This window comes from Monodelphis domestica, chromosome 1 (assembly GCF_027887165.1).
Source record: "Monodelphis domestica isolate mMonDom1 chromosome 1, mMonDom1.pri, whole genome shotgun sequence".
NCBI classification, from domain to species: Eukaryota; Metazoa; Chordata; class Mammalia; order Didelphimorphia; family Didelphidae; genus Monodelphis; species Monodelphis domestica.
In genome coordinates this window covers 611706125-611727805 of record NC_077227.1, presented here as the reverse complement: position 1 = coordinate 611727805, position 21681 = coordinate 611706125, and the positions used below count along the sequence as shown (strand labels likewise).

The window sequence follows — 21681 nt, the reverse complement described above, 5'->3', positions numbered from 1 at the left end:
TTTTATATTTGCTGTATTTGTATTAGAATGAGAGGAACTGTCTTTTCTAACTATATCGCCAGTACTTCCAACATAGTAAGTGCCTAATCAATACCTCATTCATTCATTCAATAGTGTGAATATTCCCTTCATTAACAGAGACTGCAATGTCATCAAAAGTGTTATCCAGGTCAACAACTGTGCTACAACTTACTTTTGCCCAATTATTAGTTAATAGAGCCAAAAAATTCATCACCTGTTCGCTACCCTTCTGGTAATAAAGCCTCTATGCCCTAAATTAGATTAGTCTTTGAATGACAGACTCATGTTCCTTTGCTGGCCCTTGACTTGTACCCTTTTTAGTTTGGAAGCTGGTATTCATCTGATATAGTCTTTGAGAACTTAGTTTCACCATGACACCAGAATTGGAAGCAGACTATATAGTAGATGATATCCTGAACTAGCCATTCAAATAAAACAAATTAAAACAAAACCAAGTAGTTTTTCATTCATTTCTTCATCAGTTATTTATTATATATCTAAGATGTACAAAACATTATTCCAGGTACTGTAAGAGACAGAAACATAATTAAGACATGCCTTCCCCCCAGAAAGATGAAAATGTAATAATTTAAGTGAGATAAAAAAATATGAAAGCTAATAAAGAGATTATAGAAAGGACACAGCCTTAGAGAAATCAGAAAGTGACTGCAGAGATACAATAGACTAGGTGTAGCCTGATATATCTTTTTTCTTTTAATAACCCTTACCTTCCATCTTGCAATCAATACTGTGTATTGGTTCCAAGGCAGAAGAGTGGTAAGGGCTAGGCAATGGGGGTTAATGACTTGCCCAGGGTCACACAGCTGGGAAGCATCTGAGGTCAGATTTGAACCCAGGACCTCTCATCTCTAGGCCTGGCTCTCAATCCACTGAGCTACCCAGCTGCCCCCCCACCCCCCATCTTGATATATCGTGTATTTACCACCTCAGCAAGGAATGGTTTTCAACTCTGAAACTCAAAGAGTTGTGGAAAGCAAAAAGATCCAATAGCATTTCCAAGATTAAAAACTAATAAATGCTAGTGTAATTGAGGTGATCTAGAGGCCTCCCACCTCCATTTACCTGATGGAACCTGTGCTCTGGTGCCTTTTGAAGGTCTTCAAGTTCAGGCCCCTGACTAAATAACTGCTAAAACCAGAAACTTCTGGTTGATTCCCAAGGTCTGTATCACTGGGAACTATGAGCAGGAAGTGTTATCTGTTCAGTGATCTTTAAAAGGAGCAACAACTTTCCCTCTTAATTGTTATTCCTTTCTTTTGAAGTTAAGGCTTGGGACTCTGATAGCTTCCATTAAAGGAAGGAGGGTTAGAAAGCAGACATGACCAGAGCTCAGGACTGGGAAGTACATCAGGCTAATATCTAGGGTAGCTCCCCTGATTATCAACATTGCATACAATTTTAAAATATTAGAAATAGGTATCTGTTAATTATAGAACTAAATATAAGGAGAATTCTAAGATGTTTTGATTTTCATTTCTTTAACCCAGTGATGGTGAACCTATGTCATGGGTACCAAAGATGGCACACTGAGCACTCTCTGTGGGCATGAAGCCTCACTTTCCCCCCACCCCCATTCATTACTAGAAAGGCAGAAGGCATCAGGGCAGAGCTGCTTCCTTCCCCCTCTGGATAGGACTGATGACTTTTTTTTAACATCACCCATCCCTCTGCCCAGCAGCCCAATGAGAGCTCACAGGGAGTAAGGTGGGCAATAGCTCAGAGGCAGCAGAGCTGGAGGGGAGCAGCATGCTCTGGCCACTCCCCTACCCCTCTCTACACTTGCTAAGAACATTCCTCACTTCATCTGCCCCTTCTCCCAATAGCCTAATGGGAGTACTTTCACCCTCCCTCCAGTCTATTATCATTTGCTCTCTTCCCATTTACAGTCTAGAATAGTACTTGGTACAAAGTAGATAGATGTGTTAATTAATTATTTATCAATTAACCTTGATTAATTACTAATCAATGTGTGGAGTGGGGTGAGGGGCATCCAGCATTTGGTTGTGGGAAGGCACAGGGCCCAAGGTCTCTAGGTGGGGACGGGCATGGCACTCAGTCTGGGGATGGGGTTGGGGCAGGGCCCAGCACTCCATCTCTAAAAGGTTCACCATCACTGCTCTAATCAATAATTATTTAGAACATTTTTCATATGATTACATATAGTTTTCATTTCTTCATCCAAAAACTGTCTGTTCATATTGTTTGACCATTTACCAATTGGGAAATGGCTCACATTCTTATACATTTGATGAAGTTGTTCTCTATATATTTTAGATATGAGACCTTTGTCTGAGAAACTATCTTTTTTTTTTAATTTAAAATTTTTATTTAATTAATTAATTTAGAATATTTTTCCATGGTTACATGATTCATGCTCTTTCTGCCCCCCCCCCCCCCCCGTCCCCTCCTATAGCCAATGCATGATTCCACTGAGTTTTACATGTGTCATCGATCAAGGCCTATTTCCATATTGTTGATAATTACTCTAGGGTGATCATTTAGGCTTTATATCCCCAATCTTATCCCCATTGAACCATATGATCAAATAGTTGTTTTTCTTCTGTGTTTCTATTCCCATAGTTCTTTCTCTGGATGTGGATAGCGTTCTTTCTCATAAGTCCTTCAGAATTGTCCTGTATCATTGCATTGCTGCTAGTAGAGAAGTCCATTACATTTGATTGTACCCCAGTGTATCAGTTTCTGTTCTCTGAGACACTATTTATAAAATTTTCCCCCCCAACTTTCCTTTTTCCTTCTAATCTTGTCTAAATTAGTTTTATTTATAGAAAACATTTGAATTTAATGTAAGCAAAATGATCCATTTTATATTTGACAATACTTTCTATCTCTTGTTTATTCATAAATTCTTCTCCTTTTCAAAAATCAAATTGAATTTTAAAGGATGGGTAGGAATTCTATAAGCAAAACATGGGAGTCAGAGCACTCCAGGATAAAGGAAATATCTAAGCAAAGTGTAAACAAAGGCAGAGTAGGCAAGAGTGTACAGTGCATTTTTAGGGAAGGAGAGAAGGAAGGAAAGCAAGGTAGAGAGTAGTTTAATTTGTCTAGAGTCTCACAGTCAGGGAAACTGATGATGTAATATAAGGCTGGTTGGTTAGGGATACACCACAATTGGGAAGGCTTTGACTGTCATGCAGAGAAATACTATGACCTCAGTCTATTATCATTCTCCTCCCATTTACAGCCCAGAATAGTACCTGGCACAAGGTATGTAGATGTGTTAACTGATTATTTATCAATTAACCATGATTAATTATTAATCAATTACCAGGAAGTCTCTGCAGGATTTTGAGCAGAGAAGTAACACTTTCATATTTGTTGGTAAAATAGATTAATCTGATAGCCATGTGAAACATTGATTGAGGTAAGTGATAGGAGGCTGATGCAGAAGACTAAGCAAGTGTTATGAAAATTTGTGCTAGGACAGTGACAGTGGCAATAGAAAGGATGGAGTGATTTGAGAGCTAATAGAATGGTAAAATGAACAGGACTTGGTAGCTGATAGGTTATGGAAAGGGAGAGAGTAAGAAGAGTCAAAGGTAGTAAAAAAGATTCTTGTTTTGTAACTGGATAAACAGGTATAGTAACAGGGCAGTTAAGCAGTGAGAAATTGATAAAGAAACAGTCCCAAGACACTTGCTGTGTGATCCTGGGCAAGAAACTTAACTCTGTTTTCCTCAGTTCCTTCATCTGTAAACTGAGCTGGACAAGGAAATTATAAACCACTCCAATATCTCTGCCACGAAAACCTCAAATAGGGTCACAAAGAGTTGGATGTTACTGAAGCAACTGAACAACAACAACAAAAGTAGTTGTAATAGTGACAGAACTAGGGAAGTCAGAAGGAACTCCTCATCTTAGTCAAAATCTTAGGGGAAAAATATTTGTCTTTTGAAATTCAGGAAAGATATTCCATTTACTCTGAAAGGAAGGGATTTTCCAAGTTAAAGACAATTACTTAGGTCCAAAAGTTCACCACTTGTCACAGAAGTACTGGCTTTGACAATTATGGTCTGTTATGATTACTGACAGAAAGCTGAGTTTTTCAAAAATACCCACGAATATAGTTAAATAAACCCTTTCAATTTAAGGTTTTTATTTTTATTTATTTTATCAAAACCCTTACCTTCTATCTTAGAATCAATGCCATGTATTGGTTCCAAGGTAGAAGAGTGGTAAGGGCTAGACAATGGAGGTTAAGTGACTTGCCCAGATGCACACAATGAGGCAGTATCTGAGACTAGATTTGAACCCAGGTCCTTCTGACTCCAGTAAGAATACTCTGTTGTGCTACCTTTCTGCCTCATGAAAGAACATTTTCAGAAGTATCATTGTTGTAGTTATGGTCTTATTACTATTTTCCTATCTTTTTGAAGACATTTTAAAAGTTTCATTGTTATTATGACACTTTATTATGACCTTACTGATATTTTCCTATCTTTTTGAACATTTTATTTACATAGAATGAAAAGGCAAAAAATAATACAGGGCTATGTCAAAACTCTCTTGACTATAAACATTTCTAGAGGAAATACACTTTTTGCAAGATGTATTGCTTGCTACTAGAATCATGAGTAAATATTTGATTTAGTGCTACATTCATATTGAAAAATTTATTGATTTTTCTTTCTTTTAAAAACATGTACTAAATGCAATAAACATGTATGTCATGTGGATGTTCTATGCTGCTTAAAAAAAACAAACCCTTACCTTCTGTCTTAAAATCAATACTGTGTATTGGTGCTAAGGCAGAAGAGCAGTAAGGGTGAGGCAATAGGGGGTTATGTGACTTGCCCAAGGTCACACATCTAGGAAGTGGCTGAGGCCAGGTTTGAGCCTAGGACCTCCCTTTTATAGGCCTGGCTCTCTAGCCCATGGGCCACTTAGCTGCCTCCTCTGTGTTACTTTTTATAGAGAAATATGAAGTTTTTATATTATATTATATTTATATTTATTTATAATATATGTAATATAATATATAAATATATCTATATTATAACAGTTCTCTGACAACTTTGCACATATCATAGCTAAATAAATCATGGTATATAAGTATAATAGAATATGACTACTATAAGAAACAGTGAATATAATGATTACATAGAAGAACAGAAAGTCATATGAATTGGTATAAAAGAAACAAGGATGGCACAATGACTATAATCATAGAAATGGAAAAAAACAGCTACTATAGAAACAATGCCAAATTGAATGCTATGAAATTATGATGACCAAGCTTGGCCTCAGAAAAGAGATATAAGAAGGGACTTCTCTGAGCCCTTGGTAGTGGTGGGGGGCCTATGAGTATAGAACTTGTATATGATCACAGACTTTTCCCAATATATTGGTTAGTTTGGATAGTTCTGATATATTGGTTAATTAGTTAATTGTCTTTTCCCTCTCTTTATTCTTTGTTATATGGAATGATGTTCTGGGAGGGGAAGAAGGAGAAGAATATTAAGAAATGTAAGTTATGTAAGAACAAGCCATATCAATAAGGTTTTAAATTTCTTTTTAAACCCTTACCTTCCATCTTGCAATCAATACTGTGTATTGGTTCCAAGGCAGAAGAGTGGTAAGGGCTAGGCAAGGGTGGGTGGGGTGGGGGGGTCAAGTGACTTGCCCAGGGTCACACAGTTGGGAAGTGTCTGAGACCACATTTGAACCCAGGACCTCACATCTCTAGATATGGCTCTCAATCCACCGAGCTACTTTGCTTATTGGGTCCCTGATCTATGAACTGAATGTCCTAACCATATTCTAAAAATGAAGAAAATCCAGTTTTTCATTATTGTAATTCTGATTCATTGCTCAGCCTAACCTTGTTAGTCTGATCAACACATAACAGAGAGAAATGAAAGCCACGACAGAATATTGAGACATATTCTAATAATTTGTCTGGAGATTGCTGGTAGTCTCTCTCTCTCTCTCTCTCTACATATATATATATATATACATATATATATAGTATATAATATATAGTATATTTTTGTAGTTAATTTTAGGAACATTTGTAAAAATCTTAGCCAAAAAATCAAATACATAAAAATGTTAATACTATGAAACTTTTTTTATGAGGCATACAAATTAAATGCCCCTATTCTAGTTGAAAATTATTAAATTGGCAGAATTGGCAAAATCTATGTATGTATGTATATGTAGATCATTGGATGGATGTGGCTGTCAAAAGACTCAAGATTAAATTGCAGGTATAACATTTATCACCTGTGTGATCTTGTACAAATTATTTCAGCTCCCGGGCTTTGCTTTATTCATATAAAGAGAGGGTTTCACTAAATAGTCTGTCAGGTACCTTCCAGTGTTTTGTCCTCTAGAGGTCACAAGAGATCTTGCAAAAAAGAAAGTGCTTTGTTTTATGTGAGCAGCACATGTGCCCCTGCTTTCTTGTACATAATAATTTGCAAAGAAAAAACACCGGCTCTAAAATTTGTCAATTATTTTCTCCAGAACAACCCTGTCAGAAAGGTATTACAAGCTTTCCCAAAGAAAAAGAATAGGATTAGGGCAACTCCTGTCCTTTGTTGAAATATTGTGCTTGAGGCTTAATATTTAAACCACGGCAGAATCTGGCTCTTAACAAGACTCGATCTGATTTTGTAGGTATTTTCTTTTTTTATGTTTTATTTCTTCACTTTTTTCATTCAAATACTAGCATTTAATTAAAAATCCATTAAATTCAGAGAATCATTTATTCAAAGAGTACATTTAAAATGCAAATACATACAATATAAATAACTTCTGGAGCAGAAAAATATAATCCAGCAATTGACATTTTTACTCTGAATGTGAAATCTGAATAGGGAGGTGGCCCTGCTACTGCTATATGGCTTTGGATGCTATCAGGTCCTTTGAACCTTGATTTTTCCCATTTGTGTAATTAGCCACAATTTATTTGCTAAATTTGAGACTGAAAAAACTTGTAGAAATGAATTAGTTGACCCATTTGAGCAAAGTTAGAACTATATGATTTCTTAAGAATTCTAGTAGTACAATGGAACAGTAAGGATTTGGGATAGCAAAGCAAATTGAACAGAAATTTAAATATATATGTATATATATAAAGTATATGTTGTACTGTCTTTATGGAGGAATTCTATAATGATGTATCTGTATGATCATTGAGTTGGCAAGTGTTCCTCTAAAATTTAAAGGTTTGTTGCAAATTAGTTCATTGTTTTTTTCTTTATAATGTTCAGTAAGTGTATGAGGTCCATGTGATGTAAGTGACAAGATAGGTGACAATTTTTTTTTTATCTTTTCTGTGAAAGAGGTAAACAGTTTTAAGACTTCTAAACTGGGTCATATTTTGAAGAAGAGGAAAGAGAGAGAGAGAAAATGTGAAATACTGCTTTTCATACAAATTAATGTCTTAAGCTTAAAGGTTTGCTTTATTTTCTTCTGCTGCCCTTTCTAGTACTTTAATGAATATTAAAAAGCCCAAGTTGTCTCTAAATGATCTATAATCTGCTGTCTTAAAATGAGTTAAATTCAAATAGCTTATAATTGCTAAAAATATTTAAAATGAACTAGTATATATTGAGATCTTGCAGAATCATTTCCCATTGAAATGTATAATTAATTGTTGTTTTCCACTCAGAGAATTATGCAGTTGCCATTGTATAATCATCATCATCATCATCAAAACACTAATCAAAAGCTAAATGTGTGCCTGCCACTGTTGGGTAAGGTTTCTGAGAAAGATGTGGTCCTTGCTTAAGAAATAATGACGTGGAAGTACAAATACTGTTAAAATGGATTAAGCAAATTATTTTTGATAGCCTGTGTGTTTTGTGTCTTTGGGGCTGGAATTTTTTGTATGCCATTTGAGAGTATGGGAGGCTGATGTCATACATTACCATTAGCAGTTGAGGCTGATGCAACATCATAAATTATCAATTACCCAAAGGAATGCATTTCCAGGGTAAGTTCCTTCTTATCCATTTTGGGGAGCAACCTAAAGGAAAGAATCTTTTTTTTTTTTAACCTATCCTAAAAGAATTAGTTTAAAGACACAATTCTGGATTATTTGACCCGGCAAGTAGTCATTAATATTCTTTAGCCTTTGAGGTTCCTCTGAATCCTTTACTATTGATTTTTATTTTTACATATTAATACTTTATGTGACTATCATAAAAATAAGAACATTAAAATCAACTATGTGCTAAGAATTCTTACTTTCCTTAAAATCATTTAATTAAAGTCATTTTGATATTGAATTAATTTTTCTTTTATTAAATGAATAATATTAATTTCTTATTAATGAATACTGTGTAACCCTTAATATTTTTTCAAAATGACTAAACATGATTTTGTTAGACATTTTCCTTGTCATCATAAATTTTCAGTGTAATTATGGGAGATTTTCATGGGAATATTTACCTATTGAATAGTCCCTAGAAAATGTCCCAATAGAAAAGGAAATAAATTGTTTGTTATATAGAGGTTGCAGGCTTTCTGAACTTATTCTTTTTTCATTATTGTTTGGGCTCATATTGAATTGAAGGAAGGTAGGACCAGTGGCTGGCTGCTTTGGTTTCTGACATATTTTCTTGACATTATTATATATATGACATTATATTATACAATTTTGCATATGAAGTATAAGGTAGTAAATTTGGGTCAATTAACAAATGTTGAATTACTGTTACATTCAAGGGACTGTACTAGGTACTATTAGAGACATATATATATATATATATTTTTTTTTTTAACCCTTATCTTCTATCTTGGAATCAATACTGTGTATTGGTTCTAAGGCAGAAGAGTGGTAAGGGCTAGGCCATGGGGTTGTGACTTGCCCAGGGTCACACAGCTGTGAAGTGTCTGAGACCAGATTTGAACCTAGGACCTCCTGTCTCTAGGTCTGGCTCTCAATCCACTGAGCCACCCAATTGCCCCTTATTAGAAACATATAGAAACATCTTCCTGGTCATTAGGAGCTTAAATTCTAATTGCAGAACCAGGACATATTGATATGAGAAATTAGCTAATGAAACAAGAAAGCATATATTAAATGGTGAAGACAGTAAGTACTCTAGGAATTTAGAGCAGGTACCACAATCTACTATAGTAGTAGTAGTAGTAGTCTCTCGGTAACCAAGGATGACGATTGTCTTTGTGCGTTTTCATCTATGGTGTAGAGTGTGCACAAAGATACTTGTGCATGAGGGAGATTTAAGTGGAAAAGTCGATGCACAGAGACAGTCCCACTCTCTCGGCGTTAGAAGCCTGGGTCCAGGGGCACGAAAAGTCATTACACCTGGACACTTCCTCAGCTGCGTTGGATGGCCGTGTTGTCTTTTGTGCTCCAACACGCCCTAAGCACTCCACAGTGCTTTGCTGCGTCGCCATCTCAGCCGTTGAACCTTCTTGTTGGTTTCTTCTGCCTGTTCCGCCGAAGCAGTCTTCACATGCTGGGTGAGCAAAGCCCTGGTTCACCATGGGTCAACGACCCGATGGCTACCCTCACAAGGTTTGGCCGGCCTGTCGAAGCCATTGCCTGGGGTGTGGCCACTGCCACATGCTAGCAGCTACTGGGAGCCACAAGTGAGAGCTGGGTGTCAGGTGGGGGTCAGAGGCTGGAGAGCTGCCCTAGGAGGGCACAACAAGCCCTCCATACCAGAGATACTACCCCTCCCTGAGCACCCCACACACCCCCTACTATAGTATTCAAGAGTATAGTAGTTAAAGAATTCTTTTGGAAGAATTTAGCATTTGAAGGACTAGTAAGATCTGAATAGTCAGAGAAGAGAAGAAGGAAATAATACCAAGTGTGATTCAAAGTTTAGAGGCAAAATTATACAATGTGGCCTTTTTGGTGGGTTCTTCAGGAATCATAATCTTCAACACAAGTATGCTACAGTGACTAGGGAATAGCTTAAAGATATTGCTGGCTCTTGCTGACTTGAGCAATAATTAACCAGTTGACCAAACACATTTATTAAGCATCTACTATGTAGCAGGGACTGTGCTAAACTAATGAGATACAAAGGAAAAACAAAAATAATTTCTGCTGTCATGGATCTTGAATTTGGATAGGAGAACAGCCAATGAAAAATTATAGAACTAGTGAACAGAACGTGGTGTGTATGATTGGGTCAAAGAGCATATGAAGAAGAATATTAAGTGAGAAAACTGGAAAGATTGAAAGGGGCTAGCTTGTAAAAAGGTTTAAGTGCCACAGAGATTTTTATATTTGATCTTTAAGATCAGAAGCCACTGTAATTTATTTAGTAGTGGAGTACCCTGGTAGGTCTACACTTTGGGGAAACAATTTTGACAGCTTTGTGGAGAATGGATTGGAATGGGGAGAGACCTGAGGAAGGGAGTCCAATTGGAAGGCATTGTCATATCTTGGCCCACAGGTAATCTGAGCCTGAATTAAGGTAATAGTTGTATTACCTGGAAGGAGATGGAAGGAGAGATTTGGAGAAAGAAATGACTAGATTTGGAAACAAATTGGGTATTTAGGGAAGTGAGAGTGTGTATATGGGATGAGATTGTTGAAGATATTGAGGTGTCTGGAAAGATTATGGGGTCCTCAACAGTAATAGGGAAATTCAGAGTATATTTTGGAGGGAAGGATGGTGAGTTTTCTTTTGGACTTGTTGAGCTTGATATGCCTCTAGGGCAGGGGTCTTCAAACTACAGCCCCCTGTGGGCCACATATGGCCCCCTTAGTCCATTTATCTAGCCCCCACCACACTTCCTGAAGGGGCACCTCTTTCGTTGGTGGTCAGTGAGAGGAGCTCTGCATCCTGTGCTCCTGGAGTACTGTGGTGGTGCAGCCTTGCTCAGTACAGTACTACTTCCAGTGACTTAATCCTTTGAGTGGCACCTTGTTCTGAGAGTAACTGAATGAGAATGAGAATGGCACCCAAAGGATTATTGCACAATGGAAGACATCAGCATGGTGAGCTGCAATCTGGGGGAGGGGATTCTGCACTGTGTATAGTGGTGGTGGTGATGGGCCTGTACAAGGTGTGACAGGCCCATCACAGCCAGCACTGCAGCCTCTGCTATCCCAGACAGTGCTATACAGATTTGGTCATAGTTTTGTTTTTTTTTAATAGTCTGGCCCTCCAACGGTCTGAGGGACAGTGAACTGGCCCCCTGTGTAAAAAGTTTGGGGGCCCCTGCTCTAGGGCATCCTCTTCAAAATGTAGATTAGGCAGTTGGTGATGAAGGACTGAAATTTAAAAGAGATACTAGGGCTCTACTTTGCTCTGACCTCTCACCTCTTAGTTTCCCTGGAATCCCTCAAGGCTCAAGCTCAAATCCCACTTTCTACAAGAGCCCTTTTCCTGTTTTGTCCCCATTGTTAATGCTTTCCTCTTTTATGTTACCGGCATCTATTCTGTAGGCATCTTCAATATTTACATGCATACTTTTTGAGATAGGGCCTTTTTTTCCCCCTTTTTTCAATTCAGTAAGCATTCATTAACCACTTACTATATGCCAGGCACTATACTAAGATCTTTGGAAACAAATAAGAAAGACAGTCCCAGCCCTCAAAGAGCTTACAATTTGGTGGGAGAAAGCACACAAAAGAAAGTGTTGGAAGTGGGAAGGACTGAAGTTCATGGGCATCTTGTTCAGACAAAACAGAGCTGCAGGTGAAAAGTGAAGTAAGCTTTTCCTTGTATCCTTATGGTTTAGAAAGTGATTAGTTTATAGTAAGTGCTTAGTAGGTGTCTGTTGATTGACTTTCTGAATATATAGATCTGGCAGACAGCTAGGCAGTACAGTGGATAGAGCCAGAGTCAGAAATAATCTAGATAAAATTCAGCCTTAGATGCTTAGTGGTAGTCTCTCGGTGACTGAGAATGACTATTGTCTTTGTGCATTATCATCTATTGATGTACCCTCATGTGGCTTTGAAGTCCAAAGACTGAGGTGCAAAGTTTGTGGCACATGGGGCATGGGACGCCAGTTGTTACGGGAGGTGCGGCTGTGGCCTGGTGTTGGCGTTCACGCACAGCGGCAAGACGTCGACATCGCTCATCTTCAAAGGTGGCGGCAGCATGGTTAATGTGGGTTCGCCAGCTGCATCTGTTAGAGGCAGCAATTTCTAATTTCTTTGGTGTAATGCCAGCCCACTTCAAGTTTGACTTTAGCTGATCCTTGAATCTTTTTTTTGGTCGGCCTTGTTTCCTGAGTCCAGCTGACAGTTCACCATAGAATACCTGTCTTGGTATTTGCTGTGGGTCCATGCGGATGACGTGTCCAGACCATCGTAGCTGGGTTTTGAGGATCATGACTTCGATGCTGGTGGAGTTGGCTCTGTCGAGGACTTCCTGATTGGTGATTCGGTCCTGCCATTGGATCCTCATGATTGACCGGAGGGAGTGTTGGTGGAATTGCTCCAACTGCTTCATATGCTTCCGGTACAGTGTCCATGTCTCGCAACCATACAGGAGTGATCTGAGGACCACTGCTTTATACACTTTGAGCTTTGTCGCAGTGCTTACACCGCTTTGTTGGAGGACTTTGCAGAACAGCCGCCTGAGTGCCTGGCTGGCCTTTTGGATCCTGGAATTGATCTCATGGTCTAGGGACCCGTCGTTGGTGATGGTACTGCCCAGGTACTTGAAAGTGTTGATGTTAGAAAGCTGTGTGCCGTCGATTGTAATGCACGGCTGGTTCGTTGGCCTCCTGGTGCAGGTTGGAACAGCACCTCTGTTTTGCTGAGGCTGATAGTCAGGTCAAACAGTTTTGTTGCAGTGGAGAACCTGTCCACAATGGTTTGGAGATGATTTTCTTGGTGGGCCATGAGAGCACAGTCATCTGCGAAGAGAGCTTCCAGGATGAGTCTCTCTGTTATCTTTGTTTTTGCAGTCAGGTGGCGAAGGTCGAATAGTGAGCCATCCAGTCGGTATTTTATGTAGATGCCCAGGTCTAGATCCATCACAGCATGTTGTAATACCTGGGTGAAGTATAGGTTGAATAGTACCGGAGCAAGAACGCAGCCTTGTTTCACACCATTGGAGATGTTGAAGCGGTTGGAAGTCTCTCCACCAGATAGGACTTCCCCTGTCATGTCGACATGAAAGAGCTGGATCACTTTGACAAATTTTGCTGGGCAACCGAGCTTGCTGAGGATCACCCACAATGCGTCCCTGTTCACTGTGTCGAATGCCTTCGTCAGGTCTATGAAGACAATGTAGAGACTTAGGTTCTGCTCTGAAACAGATGACAGGAGTCTGTTGAGTATAACACGGGCGAGGATCTTTCCAGCAGTGGAGAGTAGTGAGATGCCTCTGTAGTTGTCACAGGCTATTCGTGAGCCTTTGTTCTTGTATAGGGCTACGATGGAGGCATCTCTGAGTTCTGGGGGCATGTCTTCCTCTTCCCATATGCTGGTCAGCACTATGTGGAATGCCTGGAGCGCCTTTCCATTTAAGGCCTTGTACACCTCGGTTGGGATCCCGTCTTTCCCTGGTGCCTTGCTTGCACTCATTTGTTTAATGGCTTTTTGGACTTCCTCTATTGAAGGAGGGACGTCAAGTTGTTCAATGGTGTGGTTTTGGGGGATCTGGTCAAGGGCGCTTTGGTTAACTGAAGAGGGTCGGTTGAGAAGCTGACTGAAGTGTTCTTTCCACCTGTTGCTGATGCCTTTTTTATGTTTTATGAGAATGTCACCGTCAGAGGATAGCAAGGGAGTGGTGGTGGGTTTTAATGGCCCATAGACAGTCTTGGGGGCCACTGATTTCCTCTGCTTTTTTTCCCCACCATCAGTCTTGCATCTTCCTGATCTCACGTTACGCCGTGGCTTGGAGAGACTTGAATCTGTCCTTTTTAGGAGCAGAGTTTGGGTTATTTTGCCACTCCATAAAGGCTTTGTTCTTTTTGCTCAATAGGTCTTCAATAGCAGTGTTGTTCAATAGCAGTCCTGGTGGTTGCGTTGTTTGGGGCCTAGGACTGCCTTTGATGTTTCTTTCACTGCCTCTCTGAACTGGTTCCATTTCTCGGTTGAGCTTCCAGTGAGTGGTCCCTTGGCAGACAGCTTGTCTTCTAGACAGGACTGGAATGTTTGCAAATAAGATGGATCTCTAAGACAACTCACATTGTAAAATGTGCAAACTGTCTGGGCACGTTTTGGATGGCGAGGCGCAATGTGCATTTGAAGAGTCGCTCTAACCAATCAGGGGTCTGTCCAGCATTCAGCTCCTCTCATGGCTCTGGTGATCTTTACATCCTGAATGTCTCGCCAGCGTATAATGATGTAGTCAATGAGATGCCACTGTTTTGATTGTGGGTGCATCCATGTTGTTTTATATTTGTTTGCCATTCTGAACACAGTGTTCATGATGGTGAGTTCAAACTCTGAGCATTTGCTGAGTAGCAGTAGGCCGTTGTTGTTCATTTTGCTCACGCCGTGTTTACCGACCACTCCTTTCCATCTTTCATGGTCCTGGCCAATGCGGGCATTGAAGTCTCCCAGTAGTATCAGCTTGTCATTTGTGGGCACTGAGTGCAGGACAGCACTCAGGTCAGAGTAGAACTGCTCGATGGTCTCCTCTGTGCTGGTCAGTGTAGGGGCATATGTGCTGATGATTGTGGCATACCAGTCTTTGCTGAGAGGTAAATGGATCTTCATGAGCCTCTCGCTGATGCCCACAGGCAAGTCTGGCAGCTGTTTGAGCAAACTGGTCTTGATAGCCAGGCCAACACCATGGATTCTGTCTTCATTTGTGGCTCTACCTTTCCAGAAGAAGGTGTATCCAGTGGTGGGTTCGCTGAGTGATCCCTCTTCTGGTAAGCGTGTTTCGCTTAAGGCTGCGATGTCGATGTTATATCGCGCCAATTCTTTACTGATTAGAGCTGTTCTTCTCTCAGGTCTTGGGGTATTCTCTCTATCAAGTAATGTTCTGATGTTCCATGCTCCTAGTAGGAGTTTCTTTGTATTTTGTTTCTTTTGATTTCGACCGCTTAAAGGGATGACCCACCAGCCGCGGTGTGCTGACCGGGTGTTTGTAGGGCAGGCAATGTTTGGGACACCTTTTCTAGTCCCCTCCCTTGATTAGGCTGAGTAGTGCTGTCCTAGAGAGGTCTGCTCAGTCGCCCAGGATGCTGCTGAACGTCCCTGCTGCCCTACAGGGCTGAGCAACCACTGGTCTGTGGGCCGCCTACATGCAGGATCATGACTACAACTGCCAGTGGTCACCTCCACCTGTTGCGTCACCACTCCCCCATCGCCTCAGGTCTTGAAGAGGGTAGACTGGGTCAGGATAGATGAGTGTGCACAAAGATACTTGTGCGTGAAAGAGATTTAAGTGGAAAAGCTGATGCACAGAGACAGTCCCACTCTCTTGGCGTTGGAAGCCTGAGTCCATTGGCACGAAAATTTTTTACGTCTGGAGACTTCCTCAGCTGCATTGGATGGCCGTGTTGTCTTTTGTGCTCCAACACGCCCTAAGCACTCTACAGTGCTTTGCTGCGTCGCCATCTCAGCCGTTGAACCTTCTTATTGGTTTCTTCCGCCTGTTCCGCCAAAGCAGTCTTCACATGCTGGGTGAGCAAAGCCCTGGTTCACCAGGGGTCGATGACCCAATGGCTACCCTCACAAGGTTTAGCTGGCCTGTTGAAGCCGTTGCCCGGTGTGTGGCCGCTGCCACATGCTAGTAGCTACTGGGAGCCACAAGTGAGAGCTGGGTGTCAGGTGGGGGTCAGAGGCTGGAGAGCTGCCCTAGGAGGGCACAACAAGCCCTCCATACCAGAGATACTACCCCTCCCTGAGCACCCCATACTTATTACCCTGGAGCAAATCACTTAATCTCTACCTCAGTTTCCTAATCTGTAAAATGAGAATAATAGCACCTAACCCTAGAGGGTCGTTGTTAGGATAAAATGAGGTAATATTTATAAAGCACTTCAGAAACATTGAGGAATTATTATCATTATCATCATTATGATTATTATCTGGAAATCATCAACATAGAAATAGGAACTAAACTCACTGGAACTGATGTGATCATCAAGTGAGAGAGTATAAAGAGAAAAATAATAATAATAATTACCATTTTGATAGTTCTTTGAGAAAACATTTTCTTTCTACAGATCTTATGAAGTAGATAGTGCAAATACTGACATTCCATTTTACAAATAAGGAGACCAAAGCTCAGAGAAATTAAGTGGCATGTTCAGGTCACATGGCTAATACATCCAGGCTAGGATTTAAACTTGGATTTTCTGAATACCTGACCTATATGTTCTTTCTACTGTTAACTCAAAGGATCATTGCATAAGTGAAGTATTATTTATCATTGCTGATGGTGAGATTAAATTGTTATAGAAATACTAGTAGATCTGTTTCATTTCACATCTATTGGTTTTCCTCCCAGGCTCATTTATAAATGCCCGTGGGATTTTCTCTAGTTGGATCTCAAACTACATTTTCATATAATCTTGTTTTACCTTCTCCTGTTTTCTTCCATTCTCTCCCATTATAATGTGTGGGATGTGATTTGAATTAGAAACAGAATTGCCCTTTTTTTGTCATAGTGTTGCATTTGTTAAATACATTAACATCTGTTAACAAAGTACTTCCTGCATTTGGGGGAGATACTTAATAATGACTGATGTCAGTTGAATTCTTCAAAAGTGTTGATAATCAGAAATAATGTCTATATTTTTAGTTGACAGCTTATTAAATTTTTTAATTTTAATTTTAAAATATTTTTCCATGTTTAAATGATTCATTTTCTTTCCCTCCCATTTTCCCTGCCCCCTCCCAGAGCCAACAAGAAATTCCACTTGGTTGAACAAATGTTATTGTTGTGGGGTGCAGTGGTAAACCCTGGGGGTTCTGGAAAGATACCTTTTGCAAGAATGCAAGACCCCAAAACTTAGCTTAAAAATAAAAGGAAATTTATTAATTTAGAAAGTAATGTTGAATCTGGCCAGTAGGATAATATAGGTAGAACAGTAAGATGAAAGGCTGCTCCTAGAATCCATCAATTCTGGGAATTATATACTTTTTATAACAGTGGGGATGTGATATTGTGTCATGTGTGGACATAATTCTAGAGTTGTAAACACTTAGGCATTTGGTGGGGGGAGGTTGGTCATCTGATTGGGGTCTGCCTGAAGACCCTCATAGTTTAGGGGGTAGATGAATGCCTAAGATACAGCTTGATGGTATTGAGGTGTGGCCTGGAGGTGCATCTCTATATCCATCTCAGATCTAAAGGAGGGTCCCAGGATGATAGTAATCTCAGGGTCTTATAAAAATTATCAGATATTCTTGAATTAGGAGTCACAAGGACAGAAGGGAGCAAAGGAATTTCCCTTCTTACAGTTTGCCTGGATTTTGGGGGTACAATGCCCATGCCTTTGTCACCTGATACCTATTTCCATATTATTCCTTTTTGCATAATGATATTTTAAACCTAAACCCCAAATCACATACCCATATATACATGTGATAAGTGATGTCATATGTTTTGCTTTTGCATTTCTATTTCCATAGTTCTTTCTCTCAATATGGTTAGCATTCTTTCCTATAAATCCTTTGAGAGTGACCTGGCTTGTTGCATTGCTACTATTAGCGAAGTCCATGACATTGGATTGTTCCACAATATTTTACTTTCTGTGTTCAATGTTCTCCTGGTTCTGCTTATTTCACTCTGCATCAATAGCTTGTTTAAATTGAAATTTTTGTAATTGCAAGCAGTCTTTTTTCATCTTTGTCTTTTCTTCTAATTGGTAGAGTTGGGTTTTTACTCCAATCAGTCGATGACTTGCCTCCAACCAACCAATTCTATAATAATTCCTAGTCAATAACTATGAGTTTCCTGTCTATTAATAATCAGTTTCATTTTCATGGTGTTTCCAGTGCTTCTCCTGCTTCTTTTCTTTTTTAAAAGAAATGTTTTAATTGATGACATTTGTTTTTATATCACCTTGATTTTCCTCTTTTCTTGTTCAGATAGCCATCTTTTATAACAGACTAAAAAAAAAAAAGCAGTTCAGTAAAACTAACCAAGATGTCAACTATGCCTCTATGCTAATTCCGTGACCATAATCCCCTACCTCTATGAAGGAGAAAAGTACATTTTTCAACTCTTTTCTGGGACCAAGCTTGGTTGTTTTAATTATGCTGTATTTTATCTCCCCCCCAGCCCCCCCATTTTTCTAAACATTTTTTTCCCTTTACATCCTTGTAATCATTATGCAATATTGCTTTCGCAGTTCTTCCTTCTGAATCAGTTTATGGAAGTTTTCCTATGTTTCTCTAAATTCTTTAGTACTTCTTATGATATAATAATATTACATTACATTCATGTACCAGAATTCATTTAGATATTCCTCAATCAGTGGGCAGCTACTTTATTTTTAGTGGATTGCTACCACAAAAAGTTATTTCTCTATTCTTGAAGAAATTATTCATAAAGTAGAGGCAGCTAGGTGGCATAGTGGAGAGAGTGCTAGACCTGGAATCAGAAAGGTTTGAGTTCAAATCCAGAATTTGACCTTAACTAGCTGAGTAACCTTAGACAAGTCACTTTACTTCTTTTCATCTCAGTTTTCTCATCTGCAAAATGGGGATAATAATAGTGCTACATCCTAGCATTGTTGTGAGAATAAAATAAAACAATATTTGTAAATCACTTTGCAAACCTCAAAGTGGTAAGAAAGTAGTAGGTATTATTATCATAGTTATTATTAAGAAGATCCTGATTATACCATAAACTCTTCTTTTTTGTTTTTTACCCTCAACTAAATTTCCCAACAAATTCTTCATTGCTCTCATGTAAATCTTTATATCGAAGCCCTTGATTATTAAGGTATTACATTGACTTTTTGGGAAGAAGTTGGCAAATTCTTGGTAGAATTTCTTTTCTTCTTCACCTTTGATAATAGATGTTAGTGCATAAAACATAGCCATGTCTATGATGGGTTTTTTTTGTCCACCATGAGCACTGCAAAGTAAAATGATTGAGTGTCCCATGAAAAAGTTTCTTGTCCTTTTGTTGGTGGCAAAAACAACTTTTCTACTGGCTTAATTTGACTTTCCATAGAAAATCTGTGAGCCATCTCTCCTTTTTGTTATAACTTCCTCTTGTTTTATTTATAACAAGAATATGATTGTTTATTTAGTAGTGTATCAGATCATTTTACAAAGATTTCACCTTAGACCACCAAGAATTAAATAAGTGATTCTCAGCAGCATATGACTCATTTCCCATTATTCCACTATGGTCACTATTGAATCAGAAGAGGTCTTCATTGGTCTAATCTGAACCACAAAATCCCATTTCAATCCCTTATCATGGAATGGAGGTAATCCTGAGTTTTATTATGCTGATGGAGCATGAGCAAGCTATAACATAATATGCCATCATAGAAAGATTTTATGTACGATCACAGGGGCAAACTGTTGTCTTCTTTCTAAAGACTATAACCTTGAGGGTTTGTCATAAATTGACTGGTCACTGGGTGATGACTTCTTTGGTCATGGAAATCCATGAAACAAAGAAAAATATAAAATTGCTTTCAGTGAACCAATCAATTAAATGGGGAGCATTTATTAAGCATGTGCTCTGTTCTAGCTATCATGCTTGGTTCTAAGGACCAAAATCAAATAGTCCCTTCTTCCACAGAGATTGTAGTTATTTTATTTAGGGGAAACATATATAAGCATCTATGAAATGTACATCACATAAGTACAATGTAGTTGGGTGAGAAGGGCCTTCTTAATTCTTAATAAGGGCCCTTAGGAAAGGCTTCATAGAAGAGATAAAGTGGATTCCAAGAGTTGGAGGTGAGGAGAGACTATATTCTAGGTTTGGAGGATAGCATTTACAAAAACGAGAGAGAGAGAGAGAGAGAGAGAGAGAGAGAGAGAGAGAGAGAGAGAGAGAGAGAGAGAGAGAGAGAGATTATGTGATGAATAGCAAGAAAGTTAATCTGGATAGACCTTATAGCAGGGGTCCCCAAACTTTTTACACAGGGGGCCAGTTCACTGTCCCTTAGACCGTTGGAGGCCTGGACTATTAAAAAAACTGTGAACAAATCTGTATACCACTGTCTGGGATAGTGGAGGCTGCAGTGCTGGCTGTGATGGGCCTGTCACACCTTGTCATCACTGCCACCACTATATCAGGCAGCAGCATACACAGTGCGGAATCCCCTTCCCCAGATCGCAGATCACCATGCTGCTGTCTTCCGTTATGCAGATACATAATCCTTTGGGTGGTGGCTCCTTCTCAGAACAAGGTGTCACACAAAGGATTATGTCACTGGAAGTAGTGCTGTATGTGAGTACTGTATGTACACCATGCTTTGCAGCGCCACCACATACAGTGCTCCTCTCACTGACCACCAATGAAAGAGGTGCCCCTTCTGGAACTGTGGTGAGGGCTGGATAAATGGCTTCGGGGGGCCCCAGTTTGGGGACCCCTGCCTTATAGGATTGAGAGTAATGTGTAACAAGGTTGGGAGAGGTATGTTGGGGCTTCAAAGACTAAAAGTGCCTAGACACCAGTTGAGTAGAAAATTTATGATCTTACCAAGTAATGAGAGGTAGTCAAGGGTAACACTGGTCTAGACTATGTGAACATTAAAGACCATAATATATAAATCATTAAGTGATTTTTTTTAGGCATTCTGCTTATTTTCATAAATCAAAATTTATTTAAGAATACTTTTTTTAGATATACTAAAATATCCTGGACTCATTTATTTCTTTGAATATTAATTACATTTATACATTATATAGAGTACATTAGATTGTAAGCTCCTTGAAGGAAGAGATTGTCTTTTGCTTCTCTTTGTATACCCAGTGCTTAGCATCAATATCTGGCAAGCAGTACACTTTTTTAAACCCTTAGCTGCCATCTTAGAATCAATATCATGTATTGGTTCAAGCAGAACTAGGCAATGGGAGTTAAGTGACTTGCCCAGGATTTCACACCTAGGAAGTATCAGAGGCCAGATTTGAACCCAGGACCTCCCATCTTTGGGCCTGGCTCTCAATTCACTGAGCCACCTAACTACCCCTGTAGTACACTCTTAATAGATGTCTATTGATTGACTAAAGATACTATATAAAATGAACTGCTAAATTCTTATAATCATTTTTTCTTGTTCCTTCCTAAATTTTGTGCAGCAAAGTGAAATGTAGAGTTGAACTAACTCTTATGAGTTTGATCAGCATGTAAGGCTTTCATTTTCCTGTGTAGATAACATAAGAACTAACAAACATAAGAATGAATAATTGTTAAGATTGCTCAATTTAAATTATTTTCTGTGTTATAGGGTAGAAGACCATGATGATCTCATGCCAATTTTTATGCGTCATGATACTTCTCTGAGAGAAACCTATGGTGAATACTTTCTTGCCGAATTGATAGATGCTCAAGATGAAGAGAATTATTCTGTTATATGTGAGGTTGGTACTTAAATTTGTTTAAGGATTTACTCTGCTTCAAAAGAGATACATGTTTTTATTGCTCCTTGTTGTTCTTCAAGCATTTTCAGCTCTTTGTGACCTGATTTGGAGTTTTCTTGGTAAAGATATTGGGGTGGTTTGACGTTTCCTTCTGCAACTCATTTTACAGATGAGGAAACTGAGGCAGAGTTAAAAGACTTGCC

At 39.2% G+C, this 21681-nt stretch overlaps 1 protein-coding gene across 6 annotated transcripts in view; it reads left to right on the top strand.

Annotated features, from left to right (window-relative positions):
- Positions 1-21681, top strand: part of CFAP61 (cilia and flagella associated protein 61) — a 402581-nt gene that overhangs the window by 23285 nt on the left and 357615 nt on the right. For 4 of the 6 annotated variants that reach the window (XM_056813840.1, XM_056813843.1, XM_056813842.1 and 1 more), the window contains one exon: positions 21346-21478. In XM_056813840.1, the coding sequence (XP_056669818.1) occupies positions 21346-21478 (133 nt within the window). Of the gene's footprint in view, positions 1-5470; positions 5530-7681; positions 7767-21345; positions 21479-21681 lie in introns of those variants that run through there. The other 2 variants (XM_056813845.1, XM_056813844.1) reach the window with 2 other exon arrangements.